This window comes from Nomascus leucogenys, chromosome 15 (genome assembly GCF_006542625.1).
Source record: "Nomascus leucogenys isolate Asia chromosome 15, Asia_NLE_v1, whole genome shotgun sequence".
NCBI lineage: Eukaryota > Metazoa > Chordata > Mammalia > Primates > Hylobatidae > Nomascus > Nomascus leucogenys.
In genome coordinates this window covers 23,251,698-23,277,371 of record NC_044395.1, presented here as the reverse complement: position 1 = coordinate 23,277,371, position 25,674 = coordinate 23,251,698, and the positions used below count along the sequence as shown (strand labels likewise).

Below are 25,674 nucleotides of genomic sequence, written 5' to 3'. Positions count from 1 at the left end.
ACAACCCCAGAGATAACCATAACTAGTTATTTTCAGACCTTTTCTATAATAGATAACTTGAGTTTTCCTCGACACCATATACCTTTCATATTGCTTAGCTAAAGAGCATGTAAATGTATAGTCTATGGAATCATAAAGATATTTCATAGAGGTGCTAAAAATGACCTTATTAAAATGGCTTGTGGGTGTCAGGCTGCTTACTCCTTAAGAGAACTTGGAATGCAAAACTGATAACAAGGACATTCTGAAAACAGTATTTGTTTGCTAAAAAGCTTTCCATGTGCATTTTGGGGATTTTATAGTTAGGCCTAATTCTTTACCACCTTAAAATGTAAGATTTTTAAAAGGTTTTCAAAATTGTTAAGGTATTAAAATTGCATTTTTATAGCAAAGTCAGAAACAAGAGAAAGGCATATTACACCCTGATTGTGACGTTTCTTGAAGAGAACTCATTTTAAAAATACATTTGAATTTTCTATTTTGCTTTAAAATTTTAAGACTCCTTTCAGAGTCTTGGTATTAATCTTGTACTGTGAAATATTCCAGATTTCAAGAAGCAACTGTACTATGTGCAACAGAAGGACTTGTTACCAAATAACTCAATCGCTAATATTTGTATCTAGTCTTATGTATGATCTTTAATTGTGTATTGAAATAAAAATTATATTTGTCGTGGAATATGTATGCTTTCATAGAATTTTTCTGTAGTTTTTTGGCACCCCAGACAAATAGTATTTGTCAAATTATTCTGCTAACTATTATTCAAAATGATCTCTTTTTTGGGAGTGGGAACAAACATGCAAAATAAGAGTTGTGTAAATGTTTATATTCTGTAGAAATTTTAACTTTAACAGAGTTTAATGTGTTCTGATTTTAAACCCTCTGGGAAATACTATCTCAGTACCGGTCAATTAAGAAAACAATTATTTGGAAATAACTGAAACTGGCCTATCTTCTTGGATTCACATGATGACATTTGATTTATGACCCACTGCTGATTGCAGAGTCATTTCCTTGGAGGCAAGTGGGTTCCAGAATTCATTAGGATATCGTTCTTTCCGCTTTAGTGTACCTAGTACCTCTTCTACCTTCCACCTCCATCTTTTCAAAATAAATTATATAAAACTTTCTTTATTCAGAACATTGGTGTAGAATACTTTTCCCATCCTTCACAGAGAAATAGCCTATATATCCATTTTGAGATATTAGAAGATCGAAAGATAAACTTGGAAATTCCATCAGAAACTTCATTTTTAAAAAATTTTAAAATACTTTAAACAGATTAAGAGATGAATATTGCCTGAATTAAACTGAGAAACAATACTAAAAATTATTTTAAGTTCTTCTTGAAAGTAAACATAGTATTGATATGGTTTCCCCCAGTTATAGAAGTCAATGCGTCTTCATTGTAAACATTGTTGAAAAGCCCAAAGAAGAAAATTAACATCCTTACTTCTACTCTCCAGACCCAGAGATAATGCCTGTTAATATTTGGTTCATCTTCTTCTAGTTATTCACATATATTTTATATGTATGTAATAAAATTGATGTCATGTATGCATATAATCTGTTTTTTACTTAACATGTTGTTAACATTTCCGTAAGTTTGAAAACTATGTAAAGCATGGTTAAATAGTATTTGTGCATTTGACTATCCATATTTAATCAATTTCCTATTACTGAACATTTAGTCTATTTCTCTCTTTCTGTCTCTCTTTCTAAAATAATGTTTCAGAGGGCATCCCTCTACATACATCTTTGTGCATGTATCTGATTATTTCCTCAGTGTAATTGCATAGCAATGAACATTACCTATCTTAGAGTGTAGGATGCCAAATTACCCTCCAGAAAAGGAGTACCCATTAATTTTCACCAGGAAGCACTCATATTTTACAGGAATATTATTTTCTAAATCTCTGCCAACTTGATAGCAGAAAGTAATATTCTTTGCTACTTTTAAAGTTTTTTTCTATTTTTATTTTTAATTAACAAATACGTGTTTATATTTTCTGTTACTTCAATTTGCATTTCTTTGATTACTTTGTACAGTTTTATATGATGATGATTTGCATTCCTTTTATAAATTTTTTTGTCCTTTGACCCATTTAATTGCATTGTCTTTTTTGTTGATTTGTTTAAATACTTTTTAAGATAGGGGATTATTTTTAATCACTTCTTTTATAATCTTAAAAATTCTCAGTTTAATTTTTGTGAGTATATAACTATCGGACCATTTACCTTTTCCCCCAATCTGTTTTTCCTACCCACTATTATAAAAGTCAAATCAATTTTTTTTTTTTTGGGTTGGGGACAGGGTCTCACTCTGTCGCCCAGGCTGGAGTACAGTGGCGAGATTACAGCTCGCTGCAGCCTCCACCTCCCAGGCTCAAGTGATCCTCCCACCTCAGCCTTCCAAGTAGCTGGGACTACAGGTGCACACCACCACGCCTGGCTAATTTTTAAATTTTTTGTAAAGACAAGGTTTTGCCATGTTGCCCAAGCTGGTCTTGAACTGTTTGGCTCAAACAGCCCTCCCACCTTGGCCTCCCAAAGTGCTGGGATTACAGGCATAAGCCACCATACCCAGCCTTCAAATTAAATCCTAATGAGAATTTATTATTTGAATAATTTTAAAAGCCAAATTTACATTGGAAAAAAGTCTCCTTTTTATTGATTCTGAGAGGGTAACTAGAGAATTTTCTATTTTACTACTGACTTTTACTGCTTTCAGAAAGTCTTTCATTATAGACCACTCAATCACACTTGCTTTTCAATCAAATGATAGGCTAGTATGTTGTAATTCCACCAATGATTTGTTGTATAAGCTGAAAGCTGTATTTGTTTTTTAATTTCAAATGTCTAATGTATGGTATGATAGAGCTAATGCTACTTGGTACTTCAGAAGGACAGTTTAGAATTAGTATATTAGTAATAGGACTGGAGTAAATATTATCTAAGACAAGAAACACGTTAATCCCTTCTAATTTGTTATTAGAAGAATAGCTCTTATTGTGTAACTTCTTTATAAAATCTCCAAAAGCTACTTTTTTTTGGCTTTAATCTGTGGATTTATAGAACCCAAAAGCAACTTTTGTGTATGTGGTTTCTTTAAATGAGATTAGTATTTCTTTTATGAGAAGTTAATTTGTTTTTCTAAAATCAAAAAGACAGGATAGGCCAGGCGTGGTAGCTCACGCCTGTAATCCCAGCACTTTGGGGGGCCGAGGCAGGTGGATTGCTTGAGGTAACGAGTTTGAGACCAGCCTGGCCAACATGGTGAAACCCCATCTCTACTAAAAATACAAAAATTAGGCTGGCGTGGTGGGTGCATGCCTGTAATCCCAGCTACTTGGGAGGCTGAGGCAGGAGAATCACTTGAACCCTGGAGGCAGAAGTTGCACTGAGCTGAGATAGTACCAATGCACTCGAGCAGTGACAGAGCAAGACTCTGTCTAAAAAAAAAAAAAAAAGATAACAAACAGTTTGAAAAATGAAAAAATTCCATTCATCAGTTCAACACTTTTTACATTTCTGCTCTTACATTTAATTCTTTGTCCTCCTATATAAAATTTGTATTTTACATAGTTGTTACTTTCATATGTGTTTTTTAAAATTTCATTCTTAGAAACATTTCTGTATATATGGTCTTCTTAATATTTAAAGCATAAAATAATATAGCCATTTTCTAAAGAATTTTGAAAATGAGAAAATGAAAACTAATATATCTTGGAGAATTAGTATATGTGATAAATAACTGTCATTGTTCTGGGTTTTTTCTTATTAGAAAAATAATACATGTTCACTGAAGAAAAATTGCACAGTAAAGTACAAAGCAGTTTTTCATCATCTTTTTCTACTCATACCTTATGCTGAGACTGCACTGATATCTCAGTTTTCTAATACTCTATTGATTATATGTACACATAAGGCTGGATGAGGTGGCTCACACCAGTAATCCCATACTTTTTGGAAGCCAAGGCAGGAGGATTACTTGAGCCTAGGAGTTTGAGACCAGCCTGGGCAGCATGGTGAAACCCACTCTCGACCAAATGTGTGTGTGTGTGTATATATATACACACACACACGCACACACATACACACACAAATTAGTGCACTGTGGTGGTGCACACCTGTAGTCCCAGCTTCTTGGGAGGCTGAGGTGGGAGGATCATTTGAGCCTGGGAGGCAGAGGTTGCAGTGAGCTGAGATCGCGCCACTGCACTCCAGCCCAGGCAACAAAGTGAGACCCTGTCTCAAAAAAAGAAAAAAGTACACATAAATCTTTGTCCTCATTTCAGATTATTTCCTTCAAATAACTTCTCAGAAGAAGAGTCCTTAAGCTACATGGAATGGATGATTTTTAAGGTTCATAATAAAGACTACTAAATTGCTTCGCAGAAAAATTATAATCTATTTTGTATTCCTACTAACAATATCTGAAACAAACATCTCACTGAACCTTAGCTGACCAGGTTATTTATTTTTTAATCTTTATAAATATAATAAGTGAAAATGGTATTTTGTTTTTAATTCCTATTTCCCTGAGTATTTTGAAGTTGAATATTCAATGTTGCTACTTTATGTGGGATTTAGTTTGATAGTAATCATTCTAGTTTGTCCTAATGTTCTTCAGTTTATAGAGGAAACCTTTATTCAGTCCTTTAGTAGAAGGAGTATTCATTTTTCTGTCATATAAATTTATTGAAGGTTTTTTTAAGATAATGTATATATAATGATTAGAGAGTTGAATAGATGAACACCACCAAAAAAGGGGATCTTTCCATTCGTGGAGTTCCTTTCTTGACCTACTTTCTTGCTACCATGCAGATTTTGTCTCTTATACTATGTTGAGAACTAAATAAGAGAAGGGATATAGAGAGGAAGTTCCCAGAAATCTAAGTTCATTCTAATCCTTAAAAGGAACTATTGGAACACAACCCTTTTGCAAATTAAGGACTTTCAGTGCACCTTTGGGGAAATCCCCAAATAACAAATTTTTTGTTGATAAAATGTGTTCATCTTCTTCTTACAGACCTATTAAATTGTTGAGGGTAGGAATCAAATCTCATTCATTTTTATATCCCAGGCATAATTCCTGGCACACAACAGACGCTGTGTAATGTATTACTACAAGACCCTTTGAAATAGTGAAAAGATTAAAGTTGGAGTTAGAAGGCCTAGGGTTTTTCTCTCTTAATTCACTAGAGCTTTAAGACCTTTGTTGATTATGTGACATTATTTGAACCTCAGTTTCATCAACTCATGAGTGTACTGCTTGTTTCATTTACTTCACAGAATTGGGAAATAAATGAGATAAAATATGCTAAAGTATCTTAAAAAATGCTATGCAGTTGTGAAAATCATCACCACTGTTAGTATTATACATATTTCTGGGAAGTACTTGATAGAGAACTCCATTGTTAAGAAATTACTTGGATGAGTTTGGCAGACTGCTAGCTGATCACTGAAAACTACTGTTTCCTCTTCTTTCTGGGCCTACAGCTGGACTGTTTCTTTGCCACCCTTGCATTTAGGTGTGGTCATATGCGGAGTTCTAACTAATGGAATGAACAGAAATAATAGGCACCACTTCCAGCCCTGGCCCATAAAATCACCCGTGAGGATCCCTCAGAGTTCTTTTTTCCTTCTGTCTAGCTGGAATAGAGACCGCCTTCAGGTTAACCTTGGAAGCCACACATTAAAGATATTAAAGCCTCTTTGAATTTCAAATGCCTGCCAACTTCATTCATCTAGTTCTGCTACATAAGCAAGAAATAAACTTCTGTTGAGTTTGAATCATAAGTTTTGGGGTGTATTTGGTAAAGCAGAGTTCCCATGTTACAAGGAACATATTAACTCATGCTCTGCCTTTTCTTTAGAGAAGCATAATCCTATTCTATAATAGCCTTAGAAACAAGGGATGGCAATGGGATACATATATATATATATATATTTATGATCATAGGATCATAGATGGATAAAGTCTGTGACCCAAGGTAAAATTGAAGGGAGAATTGTATCATTTGAGTTATTTTGTTAAGAAAAGTTAAATGAGATTTATAATTTTTATTAAAGTTTAATTAGATAATATTTTTAACTTTTTAATATATGTCATATATTTCTGACTTTTTCATTGTTGAGGCCAATGTTCCAAAAGGGTATAAAAAAGGAGCTTTCTCTGGGTAATACCTTGCTTTAATTGATATTTAATATCTAAACTTTTTCATCCCATTAAATATGACACTCAAGATATTTACAGTATAAAATTGTCTCATGATAGGAATCATGCTGGGTTTTTAAAAACCATAATCACTTTTTCTATTAGATGGTTGTGACCCATCTCATTATAAAAGCTTTTTCTTGGGGGCAGGGGGTGCTGATATCTAGACTCACTCCTGAAATTGTAGGGTAAGACATTTTCTTCAAAATATGCATGTCTGTGAAACTTGATGTGATCTTCCTAAGGAATATTGAGGATATTCAATTATACACTTATCCTTTTATCTGGCAGCTGTTACCCACAGTTACCCAAAATAATGGATAATAATGGATTGTATCATACTCTTTACTGAGGGGGGTTTCTTTAAATGGATTTAGGTTTGAGGTGGTCCAATAATATTTCTAATAGCAAGTATATAATATTAATCATTCTACTTGCCTAGCAGTCAAAGTTTTACTTTCTAGAATATTTTCATTACGGTAATAATTAAAATACCACCAAACATAATGAAAAGAGCTATCACAGAACCTATGTACTTTACTCCCTAGAAAATAAGCTTTTATTCTTAGGCAATAAATTTAATTTTATACATTATGTTTAGTAATCGGATTTCCCCTGGGAAGCTTGGAGAGTTCTACAATTAATTCAAATCAGGAAACAACCTGTGGACAGCAAGTTAGAAATAGAGAAAGGTGAGAAGTAAAACTTACAGTAGAGCTTTAGGACATAACAGCAAAGGATAGAGCAGCCATAAAGAAAGAAGAAAAACATTACGTTTGACCCTTGAACAAGGCAGAGGTTAGGGGAACTGACTCCAGTTGAAAGTATAACTTTTTGACTCTCCCCCCAATTGTTTGTTTGTTTTTTTTTAACAGAGTCCCGCTCTGTCGCCCAGACTGGAGTGCAGTGGCACAATCTTGGCTCATTGCAACCTCCACCTCCCGGGTCCAAGCGATTCTCCTGCCTCAGTCTCCCAGGTTGCTGGGATTACAGGCGCCCGCCACCATGCCTAGCTAATTTTTACGTTTTTAGTAGAGACAGGGTTTCACCATGTTGGCCAGGCTGGTCTGAAACTCCTGACCTCAAATGATCAGCCTGCCTCGGCCTCCCAAAGTGCTGGGATTACAGGCATGAGCCACAGCGCCCAGCCTGACTCCCCCAAAATTTAAGTAATAGCCTACTGTTCACTGGAAGCCTTACCAATAACAGAAACAGTCCATTAACACATATTTTATATGTTACATGCATTATATACTTTATTCTTACAGTAAAGTAAGCTAGGGAAAAGAAAATGTTAAGAAAATCACAAGGAAAATACATTTATCACTCATTAAGTGAAGTGGATCATAAAGGTCTGCATCCTCATTATCTTCACGTTGAGTGGGCTGAGGAGGAGGAGGAGGAAGAAGAGAAGTTGGTCTTGCTGTCTTAGTGGTGGAAGAAAATTTGTGTATCAGTGAACCCACACAGTTTAAAGCCATGTTGTTCAGGGTTAACTGTAATTGTATGAACAGGAGACTGCGGGAATTATGTGAAACGGCAAGCTGAGGCCTATTTTATTGGATACCTTTTGGAAGCATTGAGCTATCATAGCATGTGCAATTGCTGATATTAAAAGTTATCCTCGGCTGGGCACAGTGGCTCACGCCTGAAATCCCAGCACTTTGGGAGGTCGAGGTGGGCGGATCACCTGAAGTGAGGAGATCAAGACCAGCCTGGCCAACGTGGTGAAACCCCATCTCTACTAAAAATACAAAAATTAGCCAGGCATGGTGGCACACACCTGTAATCCCAGCTACTCGGGAGGCTGAGGCAGGAGAATCACTTGAACTCAGGAGGCGGAGGTTGCAGTGAGCCAAGATCATGCCACTGCACTCTAGCCTAGGCCACAGAGGGAGACTCTGTACCAATAAATAAATAAATAAATAAATAAATAAATAAATAAATAAAAGTTTTCCTGAGGCCAGGCGTGGTGGCTCACACCTGTAATCCCAGCACTTTGGGAGGCTGAAAAGGGAGGATTGCTTGAGGCCAGGAGTTCAAGGCCAGCCTGGTCAACATAATGAGACCCCATCTGCATTAAAAAAAAAAGAAGAAGAAAAGTTACCCTGAAATAATAACATAAGGCTAAATTATGTTTAGAATTTAGAACCCTTTGATATAACTTGAAGTACGTTTTAGAGTTTTTTCAAAACTGATAATTAAATTGGGGTGGTTCTCAGTTATCTGAAAAATTTATTTAAAATCAGAATGCTTTATTTTCCAACCAAATATCTACTAATTTTAATAAATTAGTTCTTTTTAATTGCATGAAAAAATTGCGTTGTAATCATTGATTTCTGCCTACCTAGTCGTTCACCTTCAAATGTAATCCCTTCAAATTATTAACCTTGGAATTGTTTGGCCTCCTCTCTAGTTATAACAGAAGGAAGTCACAGTTTCTGAAATAAAATTCCTTTTACAAAGTTAAATTTTAGTGCAGTTACTAACATTTTAGTTTTTGCACTTCAATTTTTAAAAGAAAGTCCAATTGTATTTTCTCATGTAATGAGTTTTAATATTTTATATTCAGCTTTTTGTCTGTATTCTTTGAAACTTATCACTTGCTTTTCTATGAAAATAGTATTTCAGTGCAACAGAAACTATCTTCTGAACTGTCTTCTACTTTGCTGATCATTTGTTTATGGGTACAGTGGGATAACAAGTTGATATAGCCACTAATTTAATCAAATAAAGATTTTATTTTTTCAGTTTGTACAGGAGTAAAAAGACATTACAATTGTACTGAAAGAGAAACATGTTTTTGAATTATTCTTCATAGCACACTAAAGACACTGCCAAACATCTACTGCCTTGTACATGATATTAGTTTAAGAAATATTTGTTGAATGAATGAACATTGAATTTAAACTAGCTATCATCAGTGTCAGGAACCTACAGGTGAAGTCTCATGTCATTTATTGACAGGATTCTTAACTGGAAAATGTTAACTATTGTATACTAATTGTATTTATTTGTGTTCTGGGATGCAGGTGGCAATAAAAATAATCGATAAGTCTCAGCTGGATGCAGTGAACCTTGAGAAAATCTACCGAGAAGTACAAATAATGAAAATGTTAGACCACCCTCACATCATCAAACTTTATCAGGTATGACTCAGCCTAACACTATCTCCATTCATTTCACAAGATAGTTGTCTATTTCGTATTGTGATTTTTCTTCTTATATTTGTTTTTCTAATCAATGAAAGAAAATACATGTATGCTTTTTGTAACTAAGTACACCGTTTTTCTATATTGTCTTTAAACTTAAAACTCAGAAATCTTAAGTCATCTGTCAGACTGCAAGTTGTTTTAAAAGTTTGCAGTGTGGGCTCACACTTGTAATCCCAACAGTTTGGGAGGCTGAGCAGGGAAGATTACTTGAGACCAGCCTGGGCAACATGGTGAAACCCCATCTCTACCAAAAAATATATATATACAAATATTAGCCTGGTGTGGTGGTGCACATCTGCAGTCCCAGCTACTTGGGAGGTTGAGGCGGGAGGATTGCTTGAGGTTGCAGTGAGCTATATCATACTACTACACTTTAGCCTGGATGACAAAGTGAGATACTATCTCTTAAAAAAAAAAAAAAAAAAAAGAAGTTTACAATTGTATGATACCCTGCTTTTTAACTGCAGAGTTTTGGTGCTACTGCCTAATAAGGATATGGCAGTTTTGCTCATTTAAAAAGGATACTGTATGTTTTATGAAAATACAACCGCTAAACTAGTATATTATTCAGTGACATACTTTGTAATACATAGGACTGTATTTATTTAATTATTTGGCTTATTTTAGTAGATAAAATAAATTTGCTTTTTTAAAAAAATCAACTTTGTTATAATAATTTTTGTAAAATAAATTGAACCCATTTTAAGTGTAAGCCATAGGGTTTTTTGTCATTGTTTTTCATTGTTTTTTTATAGCTTTAGGGGGTACAGGTGCAGTTTTGTTACCTGGCTATATTGCATAGTGGTGAAGTCTGGGCTTTTAGTGCACCCACCAACCAGCCATGGTTTTTAAAAGGAGTGTTTTTCTCAGATTTTTAAAGAGTAATTCATGTTTAAGAAGGATAATATAGTACAAAATATTGAAAAAAATTATTTCTTAACATGTAGAATTTTTCTGTTGAAAAGCTCTTTTTAAACTGAAATGTTCCAGTATTCTGGCCCATGACTTTGATCTCCAGAGTGTGATGTGTATGCCCATGGTATGCTGGACTCAGCCTGTACTGGCTTGTTGAGAGCTGGTTGTTAAACTTTCAGAAGCTTTGCAAGCCAATTAACATGATGTTAGTAGCTCAAAATCTGCATTGGTAGGAAGATTTACATCACAGAAGTTGGCTTACAAATCAGGACCTTTTTATTTTTTGTCAGAAAGCTGGTTTACTGGCACACCAGTGTGTGCATTCAAATAGATTAGCACAAATGTGCTTGGGAGTATAAGAAGAAAATATCAGAACCTCTAGTTATGTTTATTTTTTATATTTGTTTTGTTGTATATATTTTATAATGTACATAATATTTATACAGTGGCACATGTATGCAATGTGTATGTATATATACATGTCACCATATGTGTCGTGTGTGTTTGTGTCTGTATATATATATATATATATATACACATATATATATTTGGCAACTTTATTTTTAATGGATTCCCATAGGAATCATGTTTATTGTATTTTATTTTTTTTAGAGAGAGGGTCTCACTGTTGTTGCCCAGACTGGCCTTGAACTCCTGGGCTCAAAGGATCCTCCTGCTTCAGCTAGGACTACAAGTGCATGACAGTGTGTTTGGCTCTAAACCAGTGGTCCCCAACTTTTTTGGCACCAGCGACCAGTTTCGTGGAAGGCAATTATTCTACCTCAGCATTAGATTCTCATAAGGAGTGTGAATCCTAGATCCCTCACATGCACAGTTCACAGTAGGGTTCCCACTCCTATGAGAATCTAATGCTGATCTGATGGGAGGTGGAGCTCAGGTGGTAATGCGAGCAATGGGGAGCTGCTGTAAATACAGATGAAGCTTCACTGTGTGGCCCGTTTCCTAACAGGCCACGGACTGTACCAGTCTGTGACCCAGGGGTTAGGAACCCCTGCTCTAAACAACTTTTATTGATAGAGATTTTCAGTTTAAAAAATGTGAAGACCATTGGCTTATGATATGCCTCCTGAGAATGAGAGACTATGATGTGTCACTCAAAGCATTTCCTAAAAATTCTAAAACTACAGAGGCCTCTTAGGTCAAATTTATATCAGATTAACCCAGTGCAGTGACATGTAGTCCCAGCTACAGGGGAGGCTGAAGCAGGAGGATCTCTTGAGCCAAGGAGTTCCAGGCTGTAGTACACCACAATTGCACCTGTGAATAGCCACTGTACTTCAGCCTGGATAACACAGAGATCCCATCTCTAAAAATAAATAATTAATTAATTAATTCAGATTACTTCTCCCTTTAAACTTAGAAAACGTCTTGCTCTGTCACCCAGCGTGGGGTGCAGTGGCACAATCATAGCTCACTGCAGCTTCAAACTCATGGACTCAAGTGATCTTCCTGCCTCAGCCCCTCCCCAAGTAGCTGGGGCTACAGGCACATGCCACTATACCTGGCTAATTTTTTAATATTTTTTGCAGATACAGGATCTCACTATGTTGCCCAGGCTGTTCTCAAACTTCTGGGCTCAAGTGAGCCTCCCATGTTGGCCTCCCAAAGTGCTGGGATTACAGGAATGAGCCACCCATGCCTAGCCATTGTTTTTTTAATTCCTGAAGAAGATACTTCTAAGAAACTAATTATATTCTTCAAAGCCTCTGATTAACCATAAACTAAACCGAGGATAAAACTAACATAATTTGCATATTAATTCTATCTATTTGAGGTAAATAATTGGTTACAGTTGATTTACTGATTTGTTTAGGCCCAAACTGTAGGTAGCTCTTAGTTTTCTGACCTCGTGGAGAATAGTCTTAAATCTACATCTTAGAACAAAATTAATTTTCTTCCTTTCAGTAGATAGCAGTTAGAGTATTACAGAGAAGCACTCTAAAACTTGTTCATCTTGAATCTAAACACTCATTTTCTTTTTATTCTATTTGTATTTATTTTTATATATATATATTTTTTTGAGACATAGTTTTCCTCTGTCGCCCATATACAAGCAGCTCTCCCACCTCAGCCTCCCAAGTAGCTGGGATCACAGGTGCACACCACCACACCTGGCTAATTTTTATATTTTTTAGTAGAGACAGGGTTTTGCCCTGTTGGCCAGGCTGGTGTCGAACTCCTGACCTCAAGTGATCTGCCCACCTTGACCTCCCAAAGTGCTGGGATTACAGGCATGAACCACCACACCCAGCGTCATTTTCTTTTTAAATAGACTTCCATTTAGTGTAGTTTGAAAAATCAGGTTTATGAAAATGACACACTTCATTCTGAATCTAGAAAAATGCATTTAAATAAAAGTATTTCACAGTAGAGCTATGAATATGAAACTTTTGAACAATTAGAGTACTTTGTAACAATATTAAAGTATAGTACAAGGAATATCACATTGTGCCAGATTAGCTAGGCTACCAACCAGGTAAACTAAATTACTCTATTTTTTTATTCTTTTAATCAGAATCTACCATGATAACATAGGACTAGAAATGTCAGTGAGGAGATGTTGAAAAGTAGATCTTTAAAACTTATATTATCTATACTAGTACTTCTCCAACTTTAATGTACATAAAAATCACTTGGCAGTTTTGTTAAAATGTAAATTCCAATTCAGTATGTCTGGGATGGGGCCTGGAATTCTGCATTTCTTACAGGTGGTTGAATAGTGCTACGACTGCTGGTCCAAGGACCACACTTAGATGAGCAAGGATCTCAATTTTTCACAAACACATTAATCAGAAGGATATTGTCAGGCTTATAAACTTAGCCATCTTCTGAATTGTTCATAACTGTGATTCTTTTATTGGTAGTTTCAATTTAGGTAACTCCATAGAATATTGTGGAAAATTCCAGTACATTTCTGTCAGACTAATATGAAATTATTTATCAATAGGTAATGGAGACCAAAAGTATGTTGTACCTTGTGACAGAATATGCCAAAAATGGAGAAATTTTTGGTAAGCTTTTTCCTTTAAATTTTCTATTAATTTGAAAAATTCACTAATCTGCATGAATGGGGTATTTTCTGTTAATTTTCTGCTTATTTAAGTGTTGGTAATATAAGTGAAAAAAAATTAAGTGTTAAAAATATTCAGTAACCTAAAATATGAAATATAACTTATTTCCTTGCATTTATTATACTAAAGGTACTACTTCTGTCATCTCTATTAGAAACTGGAGAATCAAACATATGGAGGAACTTTTAGTCATATTGCAAAGGATATTTTCTTTCTTTTTATCTTCCTTTTTACCTTCCTTTTCTATGGAAAGATTAGTCAGCAAATATTTATTAAGCTTCTGCTATGTCCCAGGCATTGCACTAGGTATTGGGGATACTCTAGTAACCTGAATAGCACAATCTCTGTTATTGTGGATCTTACAGTTTAGTAAAGTATTCACTATAGGTGTAAGACCTCAGGCAAATCACTAAACCTCTCTGGGACTTGATTCCTTTATCTCTAATAAGAAAGTATTTGATTGGTGTTTATGATTCATTCGAACTTTAAAAAAAAATTTAAATATTTTATTCTAGCTTTCACCTAAAATATCTATTTATTTTTACTGTGTGGAACCAGAGCACTGTAGGTATCTAAATCTTTTTTGTTCTTAACTGAAATTTAAGTCCAAAATTGTTTTTTAAGCAGCTTTATTGAAGAATAATCATATGTAATAAATTACACGTATTTAATGTGTACAACTTAATGTTTTGATACACGTTTGTGAAACAATCACCACAGTCAAAATATCCATCACTTCCAGAAGTTTCTTTGTGCCCTCTTTGTAACTCTTCTACCCCATCTGACACCCAAAAAACCACTGACCTGTTTTTTGTCATTATGGATCAGTTTGTATCTTTTGGAGTTTTATATAAATGGAATTATACAGGATATACTCAAATGTAATCATACAGGATATATTCTTTTTTTGGTCTAGCTTCTTTAATATAATTATTTTGGGATTCATCCCATTTTATTGTGTATATCAACATATAATTTCTTTTTATTGCCAGTAGTATTATATTATATGAATATACCCCAGTTTGCTTATTCCTTCATCTATCTATTGACAGACATTTGGGTTGGTTTCAGTTTTTAGCTGTTAAACATAAGTTACTATGGACATTCATATACAAGTCTACACAGTCTACCTTCAGGTAATACTTACCACTTCGCATATAATATAAGAACCTTGGCTGGGTGCAGTGGCTCACACTTGTAATCCCAACACTTTTAGGAGGTCAAGGTGGGTGGATCATCTGAGGTCAGGAGTTCAAGACCAGCCTGGCCAACATGGTGAAACCCATCTCTACTAAAAATACAAAAATTAGCTGGGTATGGTAATAGGGAGGCTGAGGCAAGAGAGTCACTTGAACTCGGAAGCGGAGGCTGCATTGAGCCAAGATCACACCACTGTACTTTAGCCTGGGCGACAGAGTGAGATTTCATCTCAATTAAAATAAATAAATAAATAAAAAATAACCTTACATCAGTGTACTTCTATTTTGCCCCTCCTGGCTTTTATGTTCTTGTTGTCATATTTTACTTAAACCTATTTTATAAAACATAATACAGTGCTATTTTTCTTTAAACAATTATCTTTTAAAGAGATTTCCACATTTTTTGAAAATGATCTATTTATCAGTGTAGCTGTCTTTTTCTTTAAACACTTATCTTTTACAGAGATTTCCATATTTTTTGAAAATTGCATCTATTTATCAATGTAGCTACCATTTCTGCATTCCTATGTATGTATATATTTTTATCTAATGTCATTTTTCTTTTGTCTGAAGGATTTTCTTTTCTTTCTTTCTTTTTTTTTTTTTTTTGAGACAGAGTCTCGCTCTGTCACCCAGGCTGGAGTGCAGTGGCGCGATCTAGCTCACTGCAAGCTCCGCCTCCCGGGTTCACACCATTCTCCTGCCTCAACTTCCCAAGTAACTGGTACTACAGGCGCCCACCACCATGCCTGGCTAATTTTTTGTATTTTTAGTAGAGACGGGGTTTTACCGTGTTAGCCAGGATGGTCCCGATCACCTGACGTGATCCGCCCGCCTCAGCCTCCCAAAGTGCTGGGATTACAGGCGTGAGCCACCGTGCCCGGCATCTGAAGGATTTTCTTTAGTGTTTCTTGTAGCACAGATCTGCTGGTGATGAAATATTTCAGCTTTTATATGTCTAAAGTAGTCTTTATTTTTGTCTTTGTTTTTGAAAGATATTTGTACTAGGTATAGAATTCTAAATGGACTTTTTTTCTTTCAGTACTTTAAAGATGTTGCTTCACTGTCTTCCCATTTGCACTGTTTCTGACAAAAAAAAACCACTGTTATCTTTTTCTTTATTCCTGTGTATATAATGTGCCTTTTTTCTCTGGCTGCTTTTAAGGCTTTCTATTTATCACTGGTTTCAACAATTTGATTATGATGAGCCTTTGTGTGGTTTTCTTCATGATTCTTATGTTTGGTGTTCATTAAGCTTTTTGGATCTGTGACTGCACTCTTCATCAAATTTGGATATTTTTCAGCCATTATTTTCTAACTAATTTTTCTCTTCCACCCCTCTCTCTTCTCCTTCAGATATTCCAGTCAAATGTATATTAAACTGCATGAAATTGCCCCACAGCTCACTGATGCTCTTTTCCATTTTTAAAAAATTCCTTTTTCTCTATTTCATGTTGAGTAGTTGCTATTTCTGTCTTTAAATTCACGAATCTTTTCTTCTGCCATTAATCCCATCCAGTGTATTTGTCATCTCAGACATTGTAGTATTCTTTCCTATAAACTTGACTAGGACTGTTTTTTAATGCCTTCCATGTCTTTACTTAGCTTTCTGAACATCTGGAATCTAGTTATGATAATTTTTAATGTCCATGTCTGCTGATTTCCAGCATCTCTGTCAGTTCTAGGTTGGTTTTGATTGGTTAATGTTTCTCCTCAGTTTTGGTTACATTTTCCTGTTTCATTACATGTCTGGTAGTCTTTGATTGGATGCTAGACATTGCCAATTTCACCTTGAGCACCACATATTTTTGTGTTACTTTAGGTTTTCTTGAACTTTGTTCTGGGATGCAGTTAAGTTACTTGGAAACAGTTTGATCCATTTGGGTCTTGCCTTCACGATTGAAACAGTGCTCAGTCTGGGTCTAGTTACTTCCCACTTCTGAGTACTCTACTCAGTGCCTCATGAATGCTGAGGTTTTTTGGCCTGACCAGTAGGAACAGGCACCATTCCTGGTTTTGTGTAAGCACCAGCCAGTGTTCTCTCTCAGCCTCTCAGATGGTTCTTTCTCTGGCCTCTGGTGGTTTTCCCTCACACGTGAGCTGATCAGAACTCTCCTGAGTGCTCAGGGGACGGATCCCTCTGCAGACCTTTGGAGTTCTCTCTGTGTGTAGCTCACCCTTATCTGGGAATCTCAGCATTGTCTACTCAACTTAAAGACATTGCTGGGCCCCACCTGGGTTTCCCCTCCCTGTGCTGTGGCGTAGACATTCTCTCAAGGCATTAGTTGGAACATTCACAGGTCTCGCCTCATTTGTCACCTGTTGCTCAGGGATCACTTTCCTTTGCCTGATGTCCAGTGTCTTATAAACCATTCTCTCATGTATTTTGTATTTTTGTTGTTGGGGATGGGAAGGTTGTTTCAGTCAGGAGAACAAATCCATCTTAGCCAAAAGCAGAATTATTTAGTCCTTTCGAATTTGTTATTAATTTAAGGTATATTAAAGAGAAAGAACCATATGCACTTCTATAGTTTTGAAAAATACACTACTTGCACTTGGATTCTAAATAAATAGTTCTGACTAAACTCTTTGTATTTCAGAAAAGATATCTGTTTCCCTCTTTTGCTTAATTTTTTCTTTTTTATGCTACCACTTAATGAGCTTATTTTAATTCTTAAAATACTTGTTTTAGCTAGCAGCATCTTGACTGATGCTATAATAGACTGTTACGGGCTTTGGAGCTAAGCAAATCTGATTTAGAATGCCGTCTATACCATATTAATTGTTAACATTACTTTGGGCAGGTTTCTTTCCTTTTCTTCCCTTTTTCCTCTTTATTCATTTGATTTTTCTTGCCTTTCTTTCCTGTTTCTTACATTCACTTATTCATTCATTTATTCAGTCTTTCAAGAAATCCTTATTGAAAACCAACTACTTTTCACACACTGTTAGGTGGTAAGAAAACTGCAATGAAGAAAATAGACAAAAATCTCTACTCTTACATTCTAGTTTGGGAGAGAGAAACAAAATAGCTGAATTATGTAGTAGATTAGATAGTGATGAGTGCTGTGTAAATATAGCAAGGCTGGTTGGTTGGGAGGCATGGGAGTTGATTGCAACATTAAATAGAGTGGTCAGAGAAGGCCTCGCTGGCATTTGAGCACAGACTTGAAAGCACAGTCATGTCTATATGGTAGAACAGAGATTACCCAGGGAGAGGGAAGAATAAATGCAAATCCCTGAGGCAGCAGTGTGCTTGGTCTGTCCAAGGGGTAACAGGGAGGCCAGTATGGCTCAAGAGGAGCAAGCAAGAGAGAAGAGCAAGGAGGAAGAACAGTAGAAGAGGAGGTCAGAGGGTAAATGAGAGGCAGGAGTGGGGCAGATTTGGGGGCATTGTGTAGGCCATTAGAAGGATTTTGGCTCTTACCTTGAATAAAATTAGGGAACCATTTTTGGCTGGGTTTCAGCACAGAAGTGACTGCATCTAATGTAACATTTTAAAAGCATCACTCTGGCTGCAGTGTTGAGAATGGGAAAGGGTGGAGATAGGGAGACTAGGTAGGAAGCTGTTGGAGTAGTTCCAGTGAGGGGTGATGACAGCCCAGACTGGGGAGTAGCAGTACAGGTAGTCCTAATTGGTCAAACTCAGAATATACTTTGAAGTACAATCAGTAGGACTTCTCAACAGATGGAGACTACCTAAGTAGTAGGTATGATTATGGAAGAGGCCAAGATCTGATCCCTGAGGCATTTAAACATTAAAAGATTTAGAAAAGAGGAGAAACTAGCGGAAGAGACAGAGGAGGAAGAAAACCAAGAGAATGTGGTATCCTAGAAACCAAGTGAACAAAGTATTCTCAGAAGGATCAAGTGAACATCTGTGACAAATGATGCCGATAGATCGAAAATGATGAGGAATGACAGTTGACAATTGTATTCTGCAGTTTGGTAAGAGCAGTTTTGGTGGAGTGACTGGGCCAAAAGCTAGATTGAAGAGGCTTACAGAGCAAATGAGAGAAGAAAAATGGAGAAAGCAAAATAGACAACCCTTTCAAGGAGTTCTGCTGCAAAAAGGGAAAAAAGAAATGAGGAGGTAGTAGGTAGAGGCAATGAGTCGAGAGAAGGATTTTTAAGTCTTTGCCCATTGGAACATTTTTAAAGCTTTGGACTGTAGTTTTACAAGTAAAGTAGAAATAGCTGTTACATGTTAGGCATCATTTCTATGAAAATAGGATAGTCTAAATTGTTCTTTCTTGCTAAGCTCTTTGAAACAAATTTGGATTACATTGTTTTATATACATTGAGACATAATTTGGGGATTTTTAAATGTATAAGTTTTATATTTAAAGTAAAATCTCTAGGGTAAATGGTCAATTGGAGTTCTGGAAAGAAGAATCTGATGTCGATAGAAAAGTTGGACAGTGAATGCTATTATCTTATTTTCCACTCTTGGGTACAGTTAATTTCTTGACCATTGAAGATATTGAGTAATAGAATTAATTTAAAAAGATCATGAAATCTTTGGATAGTCTTCACTAGTTTGGAAGGGAAGAATCTGAATTTAAAGGAGATGTGAAGATCATTTAGTTCAGTTTGTTTTTATTTGCCTTGACTTTGTCATACAGCTTGAAGCCCAGCAGAACTCATGATCTTTTTTTTTTTTTTTTTTTTTTTTTAACAAAACTATTTCTCTCTTTTCCCTTACTTGGCTTAAACTGGAAACCTTGATGTCAGTATTGATTGCTTTTCCTTCCTACCTGAATGAGGTTTTGAATCCTGCCTATTCTACTTCCTAAGTATTTCTCTAGGAGGTCCCCATCTTTATAACCACTGTTAATGCCTCAGGTTAAGGTCTTCACTCTTCCTTCTCTGTATGTTGTGTCATTATCTCCTAACTGTTCTATTTTACATTTTCTTCAGAATTGTCTTTCTGAATCACAAACGTAATCATGTTGCTTTTATTTATTTTCTGAGTTTTCTAGTAATGACCATTAATTACAAAAAAAGTAATTTTGAAAACAAGGTAATGGCATGCAAACAGTTTTCAGTAGAAGGATTAATGCTCAGTGTACTGTACTCTATTATCATGTACTTTATTACCATGGGCCCTTAAACATCCCTTGATCTTAATTTCTCTTTATAAGGAAAATTCCTTATACTGCTCCATGCTTCAGAGCTGTTTTAGTGTTACACAGCAACCCTGTTTTAATTTTTCCATGTGGTCAGTTGAAAGAGTTGGGCATTATGCCAAGAGTTGAAGGTAGAAGAAAAAGAGATTGGTGCCCAAGAAGGGTAAGGATAAGGAATCCAACTAAGAAGGCGGGAGGCACAGGGAGCCTAGAAGAAACTAAGATGTAAATGGGCAAAAAATTGTTGCCTATATGTGGAATATATAGGGAAGAAAAGACATAGTAAACTGTAGATTTAGGTAGGTACAAGCACGGAACGGTCTGGTAGCCAGCCCGTTTCTGACATGGAGCCCATGAAGATATTAAAATAGAAAGGAGAAGATTCCATCCAAATAACATTAATCAAGTGGTGAAAAATATGTACATTAGTCCCCCCTACAGAGGGGACTTGCAGCAGTTTCACTTACCTAAGGTCAACCATGGCCTGAAAATATTAAGATATTTTGTGAGAGAGAGAGCACATTCATATACCTTTTATCACAGTATGTTGTTATAATTGTTCTATTTTAGTATTGTTGTTATTAACCTCTTACTGTGCCTAATTTACCAATTAACTTTATCATAGGTATGTTTATCCAGGAGAAAACATAGTACATATAAGGTTTGGTACTGTCTGCAGTTTCAGGCATCCGCTGGAGGTCTTAGAACACAGCCCCTGCAGATAACGGGGTACTGCTGTATGAGATTTTAAGTGAATTAAGCCCAAAATGTTTTAAACCAATTGGAGACTTAGATGGAAAAAAAAACATAGATAAACAGTAGTTAACTTTGTACTTTGAACTATATATATTAAGATTTCAGGTTTATAACTTCAGAGTCAGTCTTTATTTAACTTTACAAGTATTCCTTTATTGCTTACTCTGTGCTGGGAGGGTGTTATGTTCCCAATGTTTTTTTCATTCTTAGTTTTGTATTTAGTTGGCCAGCAGATCATACTCTGTTCTTGCAAAATGACTTGAAATTAAATCCTTCTGTTTCCCCAGTCATCACCCTGCCCTAGGCTTTCATCACTTCATGTCTTAATTAGCAAATCCTTCATGTTTTACCATTCCCTCTTTCTTCTCTAGTCAAGTACATTTTATATAATTCCTGTTTAATCTTCCTAAAGTATTATTTTGATTATTTTACAACTGTGTTCAGCAACTTTCACTCACCTTCATATTGCTCATTGGTTAAAATCCAAACTCCTCAGTTTGCAATTAGGGTAGCTGCACTAAGTGAATGGATGTGTCCAACTTTTCCTTGCATAGGTCTATTTATTTAATATTATCTGTAGGTATGGACAACCAAATTGCCGAGTATAGTATCTGCTTCATTATAAACCAACCTTCCTTTCTTTCTGTTTGTGTCTCTTGGGCTTATCTATCTTCCAAGTTTTTATTTTTGCAAAAGTTAAACATTTACTAGTATTAGTTTAAGGAGTCAAATAATTGTGCAAAGTTTGTTACAGATGATACAGTCCCCATGCTCCTGCCCCTCCTCCCCCATTTTCTCCTCTTTAGAGGCAACCACTTTCCTTTCTTTCTTTCTTTCTTTTTCTTTCTTTCTTTCTTTCTGAGACAGGATCTCACTCTGTCACCCATTCTGGAGTGCAGTGGCGCAATCACAGTTCACTGCAGCCTCGACCTCCTGGGCTCAAGCAATCCTCCTGCCTCAGCCTCCTAAGTAGCTGGGACTACAAGTGTGTGCCACCATGCCAGGCTAATTTTTAAATTTTTTTGTAGAGATGGGATCTTGCCATGATGCCCAGGCTGGTCTCCAACTCCTGGGTTCAAGTGATCCACATGCCTCAGCCTCCCAAAGCACTGGGATTACAGGTGTGAGCCACTGCACCTGGCCTACTTTCATTTATTTTAGCTGACTAATTTAAACCTACCTTCATTTCCCTAAATAATATGCTTGTACTGGTGTTTCTGGATTTTTTTTCTATTTTAGACACAATCTTTTGAATCTCTTGGATTCTTCCCCTATCCCTATATGTAAGAGGCATATTTTAGAGGGTCGTATAAGGACCAGATGTGGGAAACCTTAAGTATTAGGAGTAGGAGAAGGGGTTAGGATCTTTATTAGAATGGCCATCTGTGAGCCAGGAAGTGATGATGTCTATAAGGGAGTTTTTTAGGAAGATAAGTCCAGCAGTGGTGTGTCAGCTGAATTAGAGGAGGAGAAAAGAAGCCATTTAGGAGACTACTTTGTTTAGATGTGAGAGGCTGAATGTTTGGGTTAAGATGTTAGTTGTCAGAATCATGAGAAAAGGTTTTAAGCAAGAAGCATTTCTAATTCTAAAAATAACAACTACTGTTATTTATTGAGCACTGTCTTTTTGTTGGGTACTGTCTAAAGTACTTGATTTATTTTTTAAAACCTTACAAAAAACTTACAAGGTAGGTACTGAAAGATTCAGTAATTTGTCCAAAGTCACACAGCAAATAAGCAACAGAGTCTGGATTTGAACCAGGCAATCCCAGAGCCTGTACTGTTAGTAATTACACTTTAGCACCTGTCAAGAATTCCTGTTGAGTGTCAAGAAGCGAACACCAAGAGTTAGGATTTAAAGCAAACATGATTGAAGAATATTGTGGTGTGGTTGACAGTAGTGCCTAAGTCTGTTTTCAGAGTAAAAAATGACAAATTAGATTTTAAATATGGTTTGGAGATAATATCAGGACAGTTAGTTTGCTACGGACAATTGACAGTTGAAAATATGGAAGCAAATGAAATTCAACAGATAATTAAATTCAACAATAAAAAGACAATCCAATTTAATAATGGACAAAACACTGGAACCAGACAAAAGATATGCAAATGGCCAAAAAGCACATGAAAAATTACTCAACATTTTTAGTCATCAGAGAAATGCAAATTAAAAACCACAGGGAGATATCATTTCACATCAGTTAGACTGATTAAAATTGAAAAAACTGACAATAATAAATGTTAGGCTGTGAGGCAACTAGAACTCTCATACATTGCTGGTAGGAATGTAAAATGGTACAACCACTTGGGAGAACTGTTTGGCAGTTTCTTATGAAGTTAAACATGCATATACTCCATCATACAACAATTCAATTCCTAGGTATTTACCCAAGAAAAATGAAAACAAGTGTCCATAAAGCGATTTTGATAAGAATGCAAATTTTTATAGCAGCCATTTTTCACAATCACCCAAAGTCGGATCAACCCAAATGTCCATCAATGGGAAAATGTATCCAGAACAAATCATAGTATAGTAATACAATGGAAGATGATTCAAAAAGGAAATGAACTATGTGTGCATGCAACAACATGCATACATCTTACAGACATTGTGCTAAGTAAAAGAAGCTGGACACAAAAGAGTATAGACTATATATGGTTCTATTTACATGAAATTCTGTAACAGTCAACACTAATGGATAGTAATAAAAGCTGGAAAGTTGCCTCCAGGGAGAGGGGAGAATTGACTGGAGAGGGACAAGAGAGAACTATCTTGGGTGATGGAAATGGAAATGTTTTGTTTTTGTTTTGAATGGTGGTTATACAGAATATACAATTACCTCATATAGTTAACAATCTAAGAATTTGCATCTTATTGTATATAAATCATACTTCAATAAATCCTTGTCTTTCTCAAAAAAAAGGAGAGTTTAGTAATAGAAGTATAGATTTGAGGATTACCTGAATAGAAGTGATCAATGAAGCTGTAATAATGAGATTTCAGAATTAAGAAGGCGAAGAAGTGAGTTGGTAATGCATTTTATTAGAAGCAGGTGGAAGAAAGGAATTGATGGAGTAGAAGAGTGGCTTGGGAAACATGGACAGTTTCTTTCATGATTAGCCAAAGGAGCTTGGAGTGAAGTGGGGGTATTTGGTCATTAAAAGATCACCAGTCACTTCAAAGAAAGTACTTTTCAGTAAACTGGAAGCTACAACCAGATTTCAAAAGGTTAAGGATGCACGGGTGATAAAGGGAGAAAGATATTATAAAACTACCTTTTGAAGTTTTCAAGGTGGAAAGAAGAGAAGGAAAGAATTGAGAGGTAATAGGGTCTACATAGGATTCAGTATTATGTAATGGTTTTGGTTGTGGTCTTGGTGTTTGAAACAGCTAGAAAAGAAAAGAATGTAGGCAGGAAAAAAGAGATGGTGAAATAAGGTCCCAGAGTAGACAAGAGACAGTGGGATTAAGGGCACAGAGGGAATTAGTTTAGAAGAGAAGAATTCCTCCTTCTCTGAAAAGGTGTGCATTGGTGCAGTTACAATGATAATTAGAGATTGTGCCAAGGATTTAGGCTACAAAGGCTGTTTGTGGTAGAATAGAAGGAAGATGAGTTTGTTGATTCAAGATAGAGGTATTTCATTCTGTGGTGTAGCTGATGAGACATCAGAGAAAGAGCAGTACATTAGACACTATAGTGAGAGAAAGGTTTAGAACAGCTAGCAGTGCTCATATGATTGTCAAGGGATGAATAAAAGGATCAATAATTAGCAGTAAGGGAGTTTATGGTAGACTTACAGTCAGCAGTGCTTTTCAATCCAAGAGGAGAAAAAGTAGACAATATGAATGAATGGCCCAGGTTGAGGATTAGAATGGTGGAAGATGAAATGCATGTAAGAGTTGCTGTGGTCAGAGAGGTCATTGTTGAAAAGGCTGATTGTGAGATCCAAGTTCAGGAGAGAGATAAGTGAAGCAACAAAAGGGCCTTATGAGCTGGAATAATAGAACAGTGGAGAGACTGAAGACGTTCAAGTACTTTAAGGGAACAACATTTATATATTAAAAATATTTAAAACTCTAGCCTTGAGTCTGTGCATAACTCCCAGCAGCTTGCCACTTTCAATTTCTCTTCTACTCTTAGTAGAATTGCCTTAACCGTGCCCTGCTAATTCCGGGAAGGCCTTAGGTCTTTGCACTTTCCTCTTCTACTTCTTGAATAGAGAGGTTTCCTGTGCCATCTGGTTTTCTTGTTCCATCTGACTAGGCTTACGCCAAAAGAGCAATTATGGTGGCATGCTGGGAATGCATCTACAGTGTGTGATTCATGCATTATGAGGCTCTGATGGTTATCCTTTATTTTTGTTCAGTTAATTATATTGTACCTCATTCCACAAAGAGTTGAAGTAGTTTCAAAGGAGAATAATACCCCCAAAATTCTAGAATATAAATAAGAAGAAAGAGTTGAATCAGAAAATAGATATAAAAGTAGAAAACAATTGTCAGGACAAAAAAGGAACACAAATATGCAGGACATAAGGGCCTAAGAACCTCACATTTGGCTTCAAGCTTTGTGGCTGTCAAAGTGAATAGAAGATGCAGGCATTTACAGAATTTTATCTAAGAGAAAGAACAGTACCTCTTCCTCGAAGAAAGCAAAACTTTTCTTAGTAGTAAATTCTAGAATGAAATTTTCCTTTGGCATTTCTAATAAGAAGTACTAAGTAAGTCATGTTGTTAAAATAAAAATTTGATCCTGTTAAAAATTTTCAGGGACTTCCCTTGCTTTTGGGGTAAAGTCCAGGATCCTTAACAAGGTCATCAAGGATCATTGCACTCTATATACCCTACCCTTAAAAATAATAGCAAGAAAGATTATCATTTCTTGAACTCTTACCATGTATCAGGCATTGTGTTAAGTCCTGTACATAAACTATGTCATTTCATCCTCTCAGAAACCTTATAAGATGGGTTTTACAGTTGAAGAAACTGAGGGACAGAGAGCTTACACAATTTACCCAGGGTCACAGAGCAAGTAAGCAAGTAGGTGGCATAACCAAGACCTGAAGCCATATTCTGACTTCATGTACTAACTGATTATATGCCGCCTTAGAGTTCTTTGAACTTCACAAGCTTCCGTCTGCTGATTT

The 25,674-nt window shown here is 36.0% G+C and overlaps 1 protein-coding gene across 1 annotated transcript in view; it reads left to right on the top strand.

Annotated features, from left to right (window-relative positions):
* The window catches only part of SIK2 (salt inducible kinase 2), a 131,231-nt gene that overhangs the window by 4,626 nt on the left and 100,931 nt on the right, over positions 1-25,674 (top strand). Inside the window, exons 2-3 of the mRNA XM_003253119.4 lie at positions 9,253-9,369; positions 13,319-13,382. Of these exons, the coding sequence (XP_003253167.1) occupies positions 9,253-9,369; positions 13,319-13,382 (181 nt within the window). The remainder of the gene's footprint in view (positions 1-9,252; positions 9,370-13,318; positions 13,383-25,674) is intronic.